Consider the following 17034-nt stretch of genomic DNA (forward strand, 5'->3'; position numbering starts at 1 on the left):
TAAGAACACCTAAACCTTTAAATGTGGTTATCCAAGCTAGTATTAATAATAATAGATTACTTATCAAATCCCAGTGAATCTCCTAAATTTTAGGCTCAACACATTCAACCTAGGAACACTAATATATCTTTAGAGGATGCACTTCCAAAAGAAACTTTATTTAGGAATGAAGCCACTCTAAACCCTCACATGCTTGGTATTAAATCAAATGAATTAGACAACCAATTACTCATTATGAGCAATGAATTTAGTGAATAGATTTGAAAAGAGTGCGAGGATTATGGAGTCTTCGTTTTTTGGAATGACCCTGCTTCTTTCAATTGAAATCTGGCTAACTGGATAAAATAATTCAATCTCGATCGGGTTAGAGTAACCACTCTATCTAAGAGTTTGGTTTATCTCCATTGTAGGAACAATGAAATTAAAACATATCTTATTTCAAATCAGCTTTGTTTTTATAAAGGTTACAGTGTAAAATTAACGAATGAGAACCTAACATTATTGAGACAAGTATAGAAGATATTTCTATGCCTACATGGATATCTTTAAAAGACCTACCAAGTGAACTACTTAATCTCCACATTATAGAACGAATAGGATGTTCTGTTGGAGAGTTTATAGGTTTGGAAGAAAATTATAAGGAAACTAATAACATCAAAATCTTAGTAAATCTTAAACAGAAAGTATTAAAAAATAAAATTGTAAAACTCATAACCAATAGATCTATATAAAATATTTGCTATAGTAAATATGAGGATAACATTCATAATATTTCCATCCGCAAACTAGATAAATTTTCAAGTAATTCTGCAGGCATATACAAAAATATAGTAGAAACACGAATCTTAATAAAAAGTCTAATAAAAACAATAAAGATAGCTAATCTAGTCTCTAGTCCCAAACAAATTGATAATAATCTAGACCTCTTACATCACAATCAAATGTTGAAAACTATAACTGGACTTGCTAGCCTTATTATCTCTACAGGAGATATAGAGGAATGAGAAATAGTGGAGGAGAAAGAGTCTCAACCCTCAGAAAACACTAAGATATCTAATGGTAAGGAAGTCTCATGCCAAGACCTATCGGCTAAATCAATTAAAGTAGTTGGGAACTTAGAAGTTGACAATTGAACCTTGAATCATGAACAAAAGGATCATTATAAACAACAGAGTGTTTATATAGAGGATATGAAAGAAGATGTTGAAGTATATAGACTTGCTAGCCTTATTATCTTTACAGGATCCTGCTCTTTCCTCTGAATGACCTGGGATGTCAAATGATGTACATGTAAGTTATCTTGATGTAGTGTTAATAACTTAATTAAAATAAAAAATAAAAATCTCTCAATAAACAAGGATAAAGTATTGTATAAAAATTTAAACTTATTGATTTCATTCTTTCTAGCATGGAGTCCATGGCATCATATATGTTCCACAAACAAGGCTCATCTGTGTCGGCATACCGAAGCATAGACATGATGGGCTCAGTGAGTTCTAATGCATATTCCACCCTATTCCAAAAATCATCACTCACGATCAAATCCTTTACAGTTTTGGCCTTTTCTGTATCAGCTTGCTTCCATCCACCCTATTTGTTGCTAATAACCATTTGACCCAATGCCTCTTTCACCCTCACAAGTCGTCTAAGGACGATTGTGTGTGAAGCAAACCTTGTTTCAGCAACCTATTACCATGTTAATTCAAATTGTAAGTTAATATGATAAGTTGATAACACAAAAATTTAAGAATATGTATTAAATTTTGTAAAGTATGACACAAAAGTTAAAATGACAAATGAAGCTAAATAAAGTTTAAAATTTACCTTCAATAATTCCAAGCGGGAGAAAGTTCTGAAAATTGCTTGTGACATATGGTGGTTTGTCACAAACATTTGGATCTGCTCACCCTCATACACATTTTTCATCCATTCAATTTGGCTGCCCATTGTTTTCATCACCAAGTTCAAGGTGTGGACAGTGCATTGTGTCCAAAAGATATGCTCATATCGTGCTTCTACCAAAGCACCTGCAGCCTTACGAACTTTAGCATTGTCCGTTATTACTTGGACAACATTGTCAGCTCCCACAGACTCTATGGATTCAATGAGAAGTTAGGCAATAAAATTTGCATCCTTTACTTGCCCTTCATAATCAACCGCCTTCAAAAACATTGCCCCCTTGGGGCAATCAGCAATCACATTTATTAATGGACAGTTTTTGCCATCTTTCCATCCATCAGAGACAATGCTCACCCCCGTTTAGATTCAAGAATCCCTTATTGGTTTGAGGAGGTTTTCTACATTCTTTCTCTCCTTATGCAATATGGTGGTTCTCAACTTTTCATATCCAGGGGATTGGTAACCATGAGGTGCATCATTTATTGCTTTCACCATCTCTCTCCAATAAGGGGATCTCACTAGATTGAATGAAACACCATTTGTAATGAGGCAACACCCAATTTTTATGTTAGCAATTTCTCTCTTGTCATTTTCAAATGCCGTATCTAATGGGCCTCTCTTGCGAGATGTGGGTGTTTTTATTTCATCTTCATCCACAGATGGGGTAGGTAGGAAGGGATGTGGTCTACTGATTGTTTGAGAGGGTGGTGTTGGTGGTTTTTGCTTTGACTTATTTTTTTTTGCCTTTGACACTAACCTATCAGCCTCTTGTTGTTCTTTTAACATGCTTGCTATTTGAGGAGCTGGCAACCCTTTTTTACCTCCCTCTGGGGGCCCCTCACAAATGGAAATCCCTTGACCTGGTGGACCTATCAAATGATGTTTAACCTAGTAATAGGAGCTTCTATATTGGTTTCGGCAAAAATTGCATTTCCATATATACCCTCCCCCACCAGCACATTGCTCAATTCTTGTTGTATACTTCCACAAAGGAGAGCCTTTATCAATTTTAAATCTTTGGGATCCCACCCCACCCACTGAACCCTGACTACTCATTCTTGGATTCTTGCAATCTATAAAAACAAATTTAAAAAAATATTTCAAAACTTATACAAAATTTGATAAAAATTTAGAACAATAAAAAAAAAAAAAACTAAAAACAAACTATGAAAGAAGCAAAAGGAAGGATCAAATACATACCTAGAACACTCAACATTGATTATTTGAAGGATTTGAGACTCCACAAATAATCTCTACAACCTTCTCTTCAAACTTGCAAAATGGCCACACCAAAATGAGAGAGCAAAATGACAAAGCAAATGAGAGATTAGATGAATGAAATGCATCTAATAGGCCTTACTTTAGGGTTTGGCAAAAAAAATAATTAAAAAAACATATTTTTAATGCTTTTTTGGGTGGCCCCACCTGTCGTAGGTCCGCCCGGATTCACCCGGGTCCACGACGGGTCTAGGCAGGGTCCGTGTTTTGGCCTGCGGGTCCGCCCGGACCCAAAACACGGACCCTGCTCGGACCTGTTGCGGACCCGGGCTTGAATCCCGACATGGACCCGAGCTCTAGGGTCTGAATCCGGCAAGTTAGTAATAAACATGTCATTTATGACCATGGCAGATAAAGATTCGGAAATGTCTTACATTAACAAGAATTTATCTGATATATGACACAAATGAAATTTTCATATGATTACATGAATGTCTACTTTCATTCTTATAAAATTAAATACTACCAGAACATCACATTATGTTAAATAATTAACCAACAACTTGTTGTGACAATATATCTGCTGCTGTTATCTTCCCTCTATAGATCTGCAAATTAAGTATTCTACCTCATGTTTAGTGTATTAGGGAATTCAAGAAGATTAAGTGATTCTGAAAGGGTAATTGACAACTATTGTGACCTAAGAGCCATACTGACAAGTAAAGCTCCAGCGGAAGGGCTTATATCACAGGATATCTCTTCTGAAAACGGGGCAATATGCAGACCCAAGGAAGCATCAGAGAATTCCTGTGGAAACTGACTTATCTTTCTTATAATCCTAATGTGATTCTATCTTTCAATGCATCAATATGTCACTTCTGAGTTGAGGAAAATAAAGTACAAGGAATAAGCAGTTCTCGACACTTTTGGCACAGTATCAATTACAAGGGACACATGAATTTGAAATTAGTACTGCAACTGCTTCCGTTGGCATCAAGAAAAGCCAGCATGAAAATTTATGTATTCTTCTCATTTTTTATGTTGCCTAGTTGGTTACTCGACATTCATTTCTTTTGCTCAGTTTTCTCTATTTTCTATTGACATCACATTCTAACTGCTTTTTAATCTCTAAAATGGTAACTCCACAGTAATATCCGTGGCTGATTTGCAGTGTTCCTTTCTTAAGCATCTTTATTGTTTTTGTTCCTGTGCTTGGACACCTGAGATACGAGTTTAATTTAGGTTCAAATCTGGGACATTTTTATCCAACAAGAACGAAGTATCATGGGTTGTACTCAACTAACCTTGAGAAAGAGGACATGTACAAGTTTTTTATATGCAGCCTCAATTATTTAACGAACAAAGCATATGCAATTAGGTCCTCTTAATGCTACTCTCAAACAAAGGGGACAAAATTTATGATTGCCTTCGGTCTTGATTCAGTCTCTAGCTTTTCTCATTTTGTAGCATTTTAAATTATTACCTAAGGAATGTCTACTGTTATTCTTATTCTTAGTACTTGAAGCTTTATAGATTGACTATTGACACTTTTTACTTCTTCTTGTGCATGTTGTGGGAATACCTATCATACAGCACAGAGAAACCTGTTTGGAAATCTGTGAGTAGAACTATACCCGTTCTTGTAGTCCATTAAGCATTCTTTTAATTGGATCAGTTGCAATAACAGCATGGCTCTTTTCAAGCTTTAACTTCTTTCAATCTATATTATTATTGACCAGATATGCCAAACTTATATATTAGTTTCTGATGCTACGACAATTAAATTTGTTATATGTTAGTTTCCTTATGGAATTTAAGGACTTGATTAACATTAAACATGTGTGGATATTAAATATATCTTCAATTCCTCTCTTGTGAACCTAAAAACTTATAGACAATCTATCTTGTGAATGACTATGGCTGTGGCAAATTCATCAAATATGATGATTTGCATTCTCAAATGTACACACAAATGTGTGTATGCATACATCTTTCCATCAAATTTAGATAATGTGAGACTTCAAGTGTAGCAGGTTCATTAAATTTGAGAATTCAGAGAGATAACCTGTGTGTGTGTGTGTGTGAAAATATAGACACACACACACACACACACACACATATGGGGTATGACTAGAAGAATCATATGTTTGCAAACACAAATCATCCAATGTTTCCAATGATGATTAATGAAATATTGATTAGTCGAGTTTCAATTCAACAGAAGTTCGTTCAAATCTCATATAGTTATATTCTTTCATCATAACCACAATGAGATATTCGGTTAATACAAATGTGTTGAAATGAATTGAAAAGTTGAGAAACGAAACAAGTTGAGTATTCCATATCATAGTCTCTAACATCATGGAAATCATCTATGCAACATCTTATAACTCGGTCTATCTTGTAAGATAAGTCCATCTTGATGATAACAACCATGACCAAAAGCATTTGCGTAATGAGAAGTAGACCCATATGCAAAAGGTGTCAAGGCCATTACTGAGTTTTCATCTTTGATAAAGTTCTCTTTTAACAAGGATGATCTTAGTAACTGTTGTCCTGCATTTTGTCACCAAAAAATGTTGGTAACAACACGAAACTTTTTCAAGCTAGTTTCGTGTTTCTCTAAGCTTCAATTTGATTTTCAATTGTTTAATGTTGATCAATTGATCAATTTCAATTCATATATCAAATTGTTTTATTGAAGGTTTTTGTCAAGTTCTTTTCATTTTGCTTTCTGTCAAGCCTTTGCTTGATTTTTGAGGCCTTCATTGTCCTTTTCTTTGCTTTTGAGTTTGCATTTGTTGGTTTTTAGTCCTTTGGTTTTACTCATGTCATGCCTTTCATTTTTCCCTTCGATTCAGTCTAACTTAGAGGTCAATCGGAGTTGCTAGTCAAGAGTTATGCCCATTTTAGTGCTTCAAAAGTGGATCTTTTGGGTGCAACAACACGAATTAAAAATATGATGTTATATTTTCAATTTAACTTTCACTTTTTGATAAATATAACTTATATTCACTTTTTGTTATGTTTTTAAGTTACTTTAACTTTAAATTTTTAACTTAAAGTGACTATAGTGCACTTTATGTTATAATTTTAAGTTGAGTTACTTTTTAATTTTTCACTTAAAATAACTATATAACTATATAGTTTCAGTTTAATTTTTGGTTTTAAAAATCAAATGTTTATTTAAATGTTACTTTTAAATGATGTTTATATGTTATATTTCAAAATATGATAAATAAATATTGTTTATGACCCATTTTGTAATATTTTTATAATTTTAAAATTTTAAGTGAATAAAATGACTTAAAGTCTTCATAAATGGACATTTTATATGCAATAACATGTAAAATCCATCAAAAGTGGACATTTTACATGTCACTGCATATAAAGTTTGCTTTGGTGGACTTTTTTGATGTAATTCATCATAAGTGGACCTTTTTGATGCTATTGCATCAAGAGTGAAGTTTTCATGCTTAGACATCTAAAAGGTGAGTTGCATTTTAAAAAAAATGTTTCCTCCTCCAAAAGGTCCGTTTTTGCCCATGAGCATGTTTTAAAATATGTAAGAGCACCCAAAAAGTGCGATTTTGGAGAGATGCATGTTTTAGAATGTGTAAGTGACCCAAAAAGGTCCGATTTGGATAAAGACATGTTTTAATATGTGCATTGACCCTTTAATAGTCTGTTTTTGAGGAAGAACATGCTCTTGCCATCCAAAAACCCAATTTTGATCATAACTTGAGTTTTTCTCAATGGATTTGCATGAGATTTCTTCCATTGGAGGCGTTTTTGGTTGGCAATGATTTCTCTTGCTTCTAAAACGGATTTATTAAGCTCAAAAACGTTTTTGAAAGCTTCATTTTAGGCACGTTTTTGGAGAAATCAGCAAATAAATCCATTTTTAATTCATGTTTTTCCTTCCAAGTAAATCAATTTGGCATATTTTGGAGGTTACATGGCATTGTGGTTCATATATTGGTCTTCAATGATTAAAACGTTTTGATCTTGCATCATGAAGAAAAACGTTTTTGCAAAAAATGTCCCACAAGCATGAACACCCAAAAACGTTGGATTATGGAGCATGAATAGGGCACGTTTTGGCATCTCTTAACAACTTCTCCTTGTTTGCTGCCCTCTCCCATTCGAATTTGTTAAGTTGAAAAAAGTCTAAGTGTTTTGGAAGAATTTTTCAAACATTGGAGCATCTTTTTCCTTCATTTTTGGCATATGTAAGTGGACTCTTTCTTCCTTGCTTTAAATTCATGCTTATCTTGCTGATTTTATGCTTGAAATTACTTGATGGTTGCCATTTGTTAAAATCGTTGCCGTGGAAAGTGCATTTTTCCTTTAAAAATGAAGCTTTTGTTTATTTTCATGTTTTTGGTTCTTTCCCAAGTCCCAATTTCAAATTCGAGTGTTGAAGTGGATTGCATTTTGGTATGTTTGAGACGCTTTCCAAAGGTACATTGTTTCTTTTGTGTTTGCTTGCCGATTTTTCTCCATTTGGAGAAATTGCAAGTTCTTTCCCAAGAACTTGATTTTGCTTCATTACATGTGAAAGCATCATCACATTCCACATTCTGTTTCCATTTCCATTCATTTCACTTCCATCCGACAATTGTGATTACATGTTTTTCATTTCATTCATCATCCGTACATGCATGTAATCCCATTTTCTGTTTCCATTTTCACCCATCTCACTTTCCGCATCCATTCGCACGACTCGATTACACGAAATGCCTTACGTGTAATAGCATCCAAAAGATCTGATTTTGACTAAAAGTCACTTTTTGAAAAGTCAAAAAGATGTTATTTTCATCTCCCATGCACTTTGACTTCCCCTTTTCACCAAAAGTGATTATAAAACTCATTATCTCACTCTCATTTTCCATTTCTATCCCTCCATATGTATTTGTGCCTCCATGAGCAAATACATGTTTCCTCATCTTTCCATGCTTTCCATCTCATTTTTCATTCGCACTTACATGTGAAGTGCATCCTCTACCTGCATTCACATCTCATCTCATCTTCCATCTCCCCTTACATGTTGCATTTACATGTATTCATTTTTCATGCAGTAATGCCTTGAAAATACTAAGTCACTTTTGAAATCAACAATTTTCATTTGCACGCATTCCCATGCATTCCACCTTCATGCTTTCTCACAGTCTCTTTTCATTCCATCTTCCATATTCTCACTTTCAGACCATTTCATTTTGTATTCCGTTCATTTCATTCCGCACTCCACTGCATATGCATATGTTTTCTCTTTAAGGTCAATTTGTCAGATTTGCAAAGTCTTCAATCCATTTTCGAATCTTCATTGTTGATCCAAAATCAACTTGTATGGAGATTCCTTCTGATGATGTATTTGTGTTTTGAAATTTTTGTGTTGCAGTGCAAGCACAAGACATGTCCTCGCTGTCCAAATCCAAAGGCAAAATGAAATATCAATATGATAAAGAATTGGCTCATGCAACTCCTTTAGTCATCTATTTTGGATAACGTGTTGGACACAAAGATTGGTCATGTGGATGTGGCTGATTTTCTAGAAAGAGTTGAAGCTTCAGCTAGTCATGAAATGAAGCGTATTAAGAGAAACAACATTCACCTAATGTCCACGTTTCCCATGTCAGCTATAGAACTTGATTTCATTCTTGCATGTGCATGGCGGTTTACTCCTAAGACGAAGAATATCAAAGATGCTAATGGCAAGGTTATCATTAGCCTTGACCCTGAGGTCATTGAGCAAATTTTCAAGGTTCCACATAAAGCAGAATGTGCTGATTTGACCAAAGGATCATCATTGGCATGATGGAATGAGCAAAAGGGTAATTATCAGAAGTATGTCAACCTTTACCGGTTAGACAATAAGAGAAGCAATTTCTCCAGATGGCCAAAGACCGTTCATTGGTATAACTTCAAACAAGAATATAAGGATCTCATCATCCTTATCAGCAGGATTTGTGGTCTTAAAGATTCTATTGATTTCGAGCCATGGATGTATAAGTTCATGTTTCAAATTATGGAGAATAAAGAACACATCTTTTGGGGAGAACTCATCAGTACTGCACTCTGCCAACAGATATGTAATGTGGGAACATCAGTGCCCTTCTACATGAATTCTTATCTTGTTTACATTGTTGTTGCATTGGATCTTTTTCTAGTCTTTCTACCAAAGGAGATTGTCTTCAGGTTCCTATTTCGGATTACTATGACCAAATCACTTTGGCAGATAGTAAATTCCATTACAAAAGAGTCCAAGATGCCTTCTTTGGGCATTTTCGGTGTTTGTTCAATAAGAAGTTATCTGTCAAAAGAGTATCTGATGCAACATGAGAGAGGGTGAACCAATACGGCTGTATTTTTCTTCAGTTTCCCACTTTCACATATTTGAGAATTGGATATTTCAAAGGTGAGCCATATACCTTACCTAGGTATCCTACAGATAGAATCATTTTGATGGAGCTAGCTAGACAGCTCATGGACGTGCAAAGTGATCAGTATACTTTGCATAGGCTTGGTTTTGGCATTACCTTAGTTAAACCATTGGCTATTGGCAATTATTTGATCATTTCAGTTCCTAAAGCAAAGAACATGGAAGTGGAGTTACAATTGATCACCTTGAAGAATTTCAAAACTAGATACAATTTTGACTACCGAGAGATGAATTATTAGATGGAAAGAGCCTACACTCATGTTCATCACATTGTGGATATCTGGATTGATATGAGGACAGAACTTGACATCTTGAAGATGGACTATTGCAGATTAATCCTGCAGTAGATAATTGATTTTAATATGTTGGAAATCCCTTCAGATGATGGCAACATACTTGATCCGTAATTTCATCAAACCAATTTCGATAAGAAGTGCCCTTTTCCTATTCAATGGCAACAAAAGGAAGGTATGTCTATCATGGACAGATTTCAATCCATCTTGGTAAACATCAATAAATGGTTGAAAAGTAAAGGCCTTAAAAGAGTAAATCCTAAGATGGGCTAGTATTGTGGAAGTTTTGGTCCTCCTGGTAGAAAGTCACAATTGGAAATCATAGGGAAAGATGGTGCCTCATCTTCTGATGCGAAGGGTTACCTCAAATTCAAATTGAAGGGTGAAAAATGAGCTAATTCATCTCAAGTTCCTTAACCAATTCAAGAATCAGCGGAAGAATCAGAAGAGGATTTGGAAACAAAATCTGATAAAGAAGATTCAGATGGAGAAGGGGAAATCATGATCATATCTCCTCCAAAGCTTACACAAGCTTGTACATCTTCTATACATGAAGAGCCTTTTTTGCATGAGGTTGATGATGATGTGGATTCATTCTCCACCGTTTTCACTCCTTCCATTCTAGTTTCGGAGGTTAATATCATGGCTCTTTCTATTTCCTTTGCTGCTTCTTGCATCCCTGCACATGAACAATATGATCATTTAGCAAATGTGTTTGAAGATTTTCCAACTCTTACCAATGGTCAAGTTTCCCAACTTGATACATCTTTGACAGAGTTTGAGCTTTTCATGACAGAGTCTTATCAGCATGTTCCTATGCCTTCAGCTGTGCAAACTGAATCCTGCTCCATTACAACGGAAATACAATCAGGATCAATGCCAATGGTCTCCACTGTAACTAGTTCTGTGGATGAAGGTTTCAGTGTACCTGCATGGTTGAGAAAAATAACAACAAAGAGAAGGAAAGTGGTTGTTCCTCGGGACAATCTTCCTCTTAAGAAGACCAAATCCAAATATTTGAAAGACAAGATTGTTTCCAGAATTTTGGTTGATTCTAATAAAACTAAATTTGTTGAAGTTACTGAACCCTTGGTAGATAAATCTGTTGAGGAACTTACTCGTTCTAACTACAAGTTTACTAAGGTTGAAATTGGAAAGCAGTAACGTTAGGGTTGTTTGCAAGATGCTCAAGATGCATTGGCTAATGTATCAAAGAGCAATCATGAACTTTGGGAAAAGAAAAATCAATTGAAACAGGAGGTCTCTCGTCTAAATGAGGTAATCCAAAAACAATCTTCTTAGAGTGTTGTTATTATGTCTCAAATGTCTAAAGAGAGACCTGATTGAAGCCGCTAAGTCTTGGATAAAGGAAATCATTTATGAAGGAGTTCGAGCTATTTTAGAGACATTTGCAATTCATAGCATGTCAAAGAGATGAATGAAATGGAGCGAAACTTAATCTCTTCCTTGACTCAAGAAGCAGATAACCTAAAGGAAATCCTTGATGATTGGGATGAAATGATCAAATTTGATCTGGATGCTATGGTCTCATGTGACATTCTTCTGTCATGTGAAATGTTCTTCAGGTTTCATGGACTCATTGGTTACAAGGAGACATTGAGGAAGCTCATCACAAAGTTGCGGGTGGCCTCTGGAGATTGTCAAGCAGTTGAAACAAGTGTTACTTGTGATTTGGAACAGATGGGATGTCGTGTTAGTGAAGACTTTGGTAATCTTATTGCAGCAGAGAGAGTAAATTCAGAATATACAATTAGGATCAATGCTGATGTAGATTTTGAAGATTTTGGTTCGCATACAATGAGCAAGTTTGTTTTGTATAAATTCTTGACAAAAACTTGTTAGATACTACAGCAGCAAATTTCAAAGTTGTGCAATCAGCATATGAAAATGCAGTGAGAGTAGAAGCCATATCAAACACTATGGAAATTGCTGATCTTTCAACTGTGCGTGACATCATTGTCAAATTCAAGGCACTGTGAAACAATATTTAAGATTGTTGTTTTTGTTTTTATTTCATGTTAGTAGTTGTAAAGGATGCATTACATAAAAAAAATGTAATTAAATGTAATGCGAGTTACATGTATGTATAAAGGTGGCATGTGCAATTGCATGTAACCCTTTATTTTCTCCTGTAGTTAGACTAGGTCAAAGTTGGTTGAGTTGCTCCCACTTTTTCCTCCACTTTTTTTTCAACTCTTGTGCCTATATAAAAGAGTGCCTCATCATTGTAAAATCATCATTATCTTTATGCAAGAGAGCTCTGGAGAAATTGTGCCAAGAGAACTTTGTTTGTGTAAGCACTATTTTTAGAGAAAGTGAATACAAAGGAGCATTTGAGACTTAACTTTGACTAATTGAGATTGTTATTTGTGTGAGTTGTAAGCTTTGTCTATAATTCATCCAAATTATCTTTGATTCATGTTATCTTGTGTTATTGGTAATTGTATCTTGTGAATTGAATAGAAAAGAGTTAAGAAGCAACTAAAGCCAGAGCTTTGACCAGGAGCAATTGTTTGAATATATAGCTAGAAGCTTTGTCAGTAGTTTATTTTTTCGTTCTTAAATCGCAAAATAGTTAAGTTATTCTTGCTTTTAAGAGTCTTTGTGCTCTAATTGTAAAAATTTTCCATATAGAAGTACGATCAGACTTAGAGCCAAACCGGTACATTTTTAGCTAGCCTTTGAGTTTGTAAAGGTTTATCGGTATCACTGTTTCCAGCTCTTGATAGAAGTCTAGTTAGAGATTCATCCTGCCTATTACTTGCTCCACAAGTAAGTGGATTCTTTCTTGAAAGATAAGAAGAAAGGATATTGGTAACACTCATTTTATAAAATATCTCAACTTCTTGCTTACCTTGAGTTGATTCAAGGAACGGTGAGAAGGGGGAGCCTTCCTTTTAAGGTAGGAGAGACTTTGTCTCATATGCTATGGTTGGTCATCCTATTTTGCGACTAGATTTTTAGCCAAAACTGTCGATTGCAAAATATCCACCCAATAGTAACAATTCAGCACCGAGTAAGACATTACCTTTTGTTGGCATAAGTATTTTAGTTAACCTAGGATAGCATTCATCCTAAGAGTAATATTGCACCTAGTTATTAAATTTACCTAGAATAATAATATTTAATTATTCTCCTCTAGGTAGCTAATAAGGACATGTATTCTCCTTGAGGTAATCAAGTGCCACCATTGCCTCATCAATCCTTGATTGATGTTAGTTAGATGCCACCCCCCAGATTTCTTGTTTATGTAACATTTTAACATGGTGTAGAGCCATGATGTCATACAGTCATAGGGTTATTCCATTTTTAAGTTTTGGAAGAATGTAGATTTAAATCTCTGGCATATATAGTGAACAGTAGAGATATTCTGAGCTTAGAATTATTTCTACAATAGTCAAAATAGCTAGGATCAGCTGTTGATTTGTACGCATCTAACAGATGGAATCTTAGTTGTAGTTTGGTTTACTTTTTTTGTAGGATAATTCTGGACCCTTTTGGGCTATTTTTGACATTATAATTGTCCTTAAGTGGTCCAAGAAACACATTTTGATGATAAATTTGAGTATCTTTGTTACAAGGAGAAATAAATGCGTATAAATTGTAGGTACCAATTTCCATGTGGATCAAGCTTTTGTACAGATTTCATAAAATCATTGTTAGCAATTATGGATATTTTTGCAAATATTGATTACTATTTGAATATCTGTAAAATTTTGGGATGCCTTCAAGGTTCTTTTGGAAGGTCAATATTTTGATTTTATGGTAGATAGTATAATGCACGTATTTGAGCTCCCATTTTAGCAACAATTTTACTTTAATGTGGTACTTGTACGAATGGTGCCCATGCAAGCATTTGAGGCACTCAAATTTTGTTTGGAGTGCATGTCACTCCATGTACATTACGATCTTCAAAATATTTTGAGTCCCTTTAGGCATTATAAGTGGTGCCTTGTTTATGAAGCTATAACTTTTATAAAAGGTAAGTGGTGTCTATTTAGGATCTAACTTAAGTTTTTTTAAGTCATTTTCATATATTATAAAATTGACCAATTGCTTAGAGAATTTCTAGAATATTTGTTTTTATAAGATTCTCATGATGTTCAACAAGGGTTGAAATTTGGAAAAAAAACTTAAGATTAAATTCATGTTACATAATTTTATTTTATGCTTAAATACAAGTAATTTATCCAATGAATTATTGAGATAGTTTAACATTGCCAAATAAATTTGAAATCATTCTAGAAAGATGACACACTTATAAAATAAAAACCATAAGAAACATGTAAAGTTATGATTGGAAAGATGTTTTTTGTCAAAAATGTAAAATCAAAAGTCAATGCTTGATAACTTTTTAAAAGCTCCAGGTTCACCAAGAGCACTTGACTCAAGTGGTGTAGCATCATCATCAATATCACTACCCAAGTCATCATAAAAAATATTAGGCTCATCTGCAGTTGACACTGCCACATCTTCTGAATTTTTTTGCTGTGAAGGAGACGTGGAGTCATTTACAAGTTTCTTCACAAACAATTTTAAATTGCTGCAAATATAGACAAGATCTCCTGAATTTCTGGATGACAACTTGTTCCTTTTTTTGAATGTATGTAGCCAAAGAAACTCCACTTCTTCTCAGTAGCTGTTAAACTTTCTTTGTGACTCCATTTCAATGGAAAAGTGTTGAAGATCAAGAGTTTGTGCTCCATAGCTCATCCGTCATTTATTTCTACGTACTTATCGTTTTGCGTCATAATTGGTTGTTGTATTCTAAACATCTTTTTGCTTTCTTGTATTTCCAATAATGTCTTTGATTAGAGCTGCAACTGTTTGATGTAGTTCAAACATACTAATGGCTTCATAAAATCCGTATCATAACTTCATAATAACTTTGTATATCAGTACAAAATAGATTAAGCTCCAAATAGTGACTCTCTTGATCTTAAGCTATTAACCACATTAGGATCACTCTCTTCCCAAAGGGACTCTCTTGATCTTAAGCCATTAACAATATTAAGATCACTCTCTTTCCTAAAAAAGGACTCGCTTGATCGTAAACCATTAACCATTAAGTCATGTGTTATATCCATTTTGAATTACATACATATGCATAAGTTATCCTTAAGTATGATTCATTAATATAAATAAATTTATAATCATAATTAAATAAATATAATCTATAAACATACCTTTCTTACCTTCGTCTTTTCTTGGTCCATGTGGCTCTATCATTAGTCGGCCCTTCAATGAATTAGTCCTTCTAGATTATCTCAACTCTATATTTACTTTCTAAAATTCTTTCTTTTCTAATTATAAGGAAATGATAAATATACTTTTTTGTTTCTCCTTTTGCAAGAGTCACAATCTTTCATAATGCAAATCCTTTGAAAAGTCACAACACTTCATGGTTATAATCCTTTTGAAAAGTCACAACACTTTATAACTAAAATCCTTTGTAAAAGTTTCAATACTTTATAATCACATTATTTTTGAAGAGTCGCAACTATTGATAATTATGACCCTTTCGAAGGTTCATATCCTTTTAATATCATTGATACCTTTTCAAAAAGTCACTTCCTTATTTTCTTTATATTACTTTCCTCTTCCATTTTTTCTTTTTGAACTCCTCTTTTTTTTTTTTTTTTTTTTTTTCTCTCTAAAATAAACTCTCCTCCCTTTGATATCTTAATTTTAAAGAGTCATGTCTATTTGTTAAATATCTCTTGACTTTTCACTAAATTTAGTTAATTTATATTATTTTATGTTATATTATTTATTTTCTTACTTATTTGTGTTTATTAATATTTATTATTAAATTCTATTTAGAAAGTTAACTTACTTTCTACAACATTGTCTCTTGTATTTAATTTAATTTCTTTATTTATTCATTTTAATTATTTAAAATAACATACTAATTATTATTTCATTGATAATATAGAATAAATAATAATAATTTCTTATTTTATATTTTAGTCTTAGTTTTAGTAAAACTTTATTATCATTATTTATTTACTGACATTGTATTATCTAATTATTATTAAAATTCTATCCTAAAACAGGGATATGACACTTTTAGCACTTTCAGAAAGCATTCAAGTTTCCCATTCATTGGAACCAATAATATATCTCAAAGCTCCTTTCTCTTGAGCCACTCTTTTCAAAGTGATATAAAATGAAGCTAACCTTGCGTTACAAGGCCTCAACAACTCCCTAGGAGCGTGTTGTTTGTAAAGGCTCAATGTGAGATGATGATTTTCTTATGAAAGTCGCAATTTTCCTTACTTTATCAATTACTTCGTGCATCCATGGGAATTTATCTAAGTCATAAAGCTACAAATCTAGACAATGGGTTGCATAAAGACTCCAATACATTTGTGGGTACTTCTCTACGATCAGTTCCCCAACTCCCATGCAATTTGATGCATTGTCACTTACTGATTTATCTACATCTTCTTCCCTTCTTCAAGAATGATTTCATGTAATATTTGAAATATACAGCGAGAAGTTTTCTTTTGGTTCATGATGCCAATTACCTTCAAGAACACAACACCTTTAGGACAAGCCACCAAAACATTAAATCAACATATATCTGACCATCCATCACTCAATACAGTACATCTTGTTTCCTTCCAAGAGGCTTTGACCTCAGCTAATTTATCATTCACCCTATCTGCAAAAGAGTTGTCCTAAAATTCTCAAAAAATGAAGGGTGCAACTTTTTCCAAACTCTGCAACTCTTTGAATTGCATTATTATTTTTGGATTTCTAGGTACATTGAATAGAATAATCAGCTAGTGCATCATCCACCTATTGTTTCTTTGTTGGTTAAAGTTGTTTAATGTTCCACTCACTTTCGATTGGTTGACTGGAAGATGAAGACATAATAAATGTGAATCTAGACACATCCTCTTCAATTCTTTGCTTCTTTTGTGCTTCTTTCATCTACCCTACAATCAAAGAGGTATGTTCTTCCTGTTAAATAGCTCTAGTCTATGGGGTTGCACTTGGACATATAGTAACACTTCCACCTGTACTCCTTTGCAATATCAAGCAAGTGGTTTATTGCCCTTGTTGAACTTCTAGTAAATTTTTTTGGGTACTTGTTATAGCTGATTTCAACACCATTGTGTGTCACATATTTCCATGCCTTGAAAGTTAGATTGT

General features: G+C 33.8%; 1 protein-coding gene across 2 annotated transcripts in view; it reads left to right on the plus strand.

Annotated features, from left to right (window-relative positions):
* Positions 1-17034, plus strand: part of LOC149579614 (phosphatidylserine decarboxylase proenzyme 3-like) — a 327375-nt gene that overhangs the window by 17666 nt on the left and 292675 nt on the right. For both annotated transcript variants that reach the window (XM_089786112.1, XM_089786119.1), the window contains one exon: positions 4711-4735. In XM_089786112.1, coding sequence (XP_089642238.1) covers positions 4711-4735 — 25 coding nt within the window. The remainder of the gene's footprint in view (positions 1-4710; positions 4736-17034) is intronic.

Source organism: Cupressus sempervirens, chromosome 1 (assembly GCF_028749045.1).
Source record: "Cupressus sempervirens isolate cs-2001-9-10 chromosome 1, ASM2874904v1, whole genome shotgun sequence".
Taxonomy (NCBI): domain Eukaryota; kingdom Viridiplantae; phylum Streptophyta; class Pinopsida; order Cupressales; family Cupressaceae; genus Cupressus; species Cupressus sempervirens.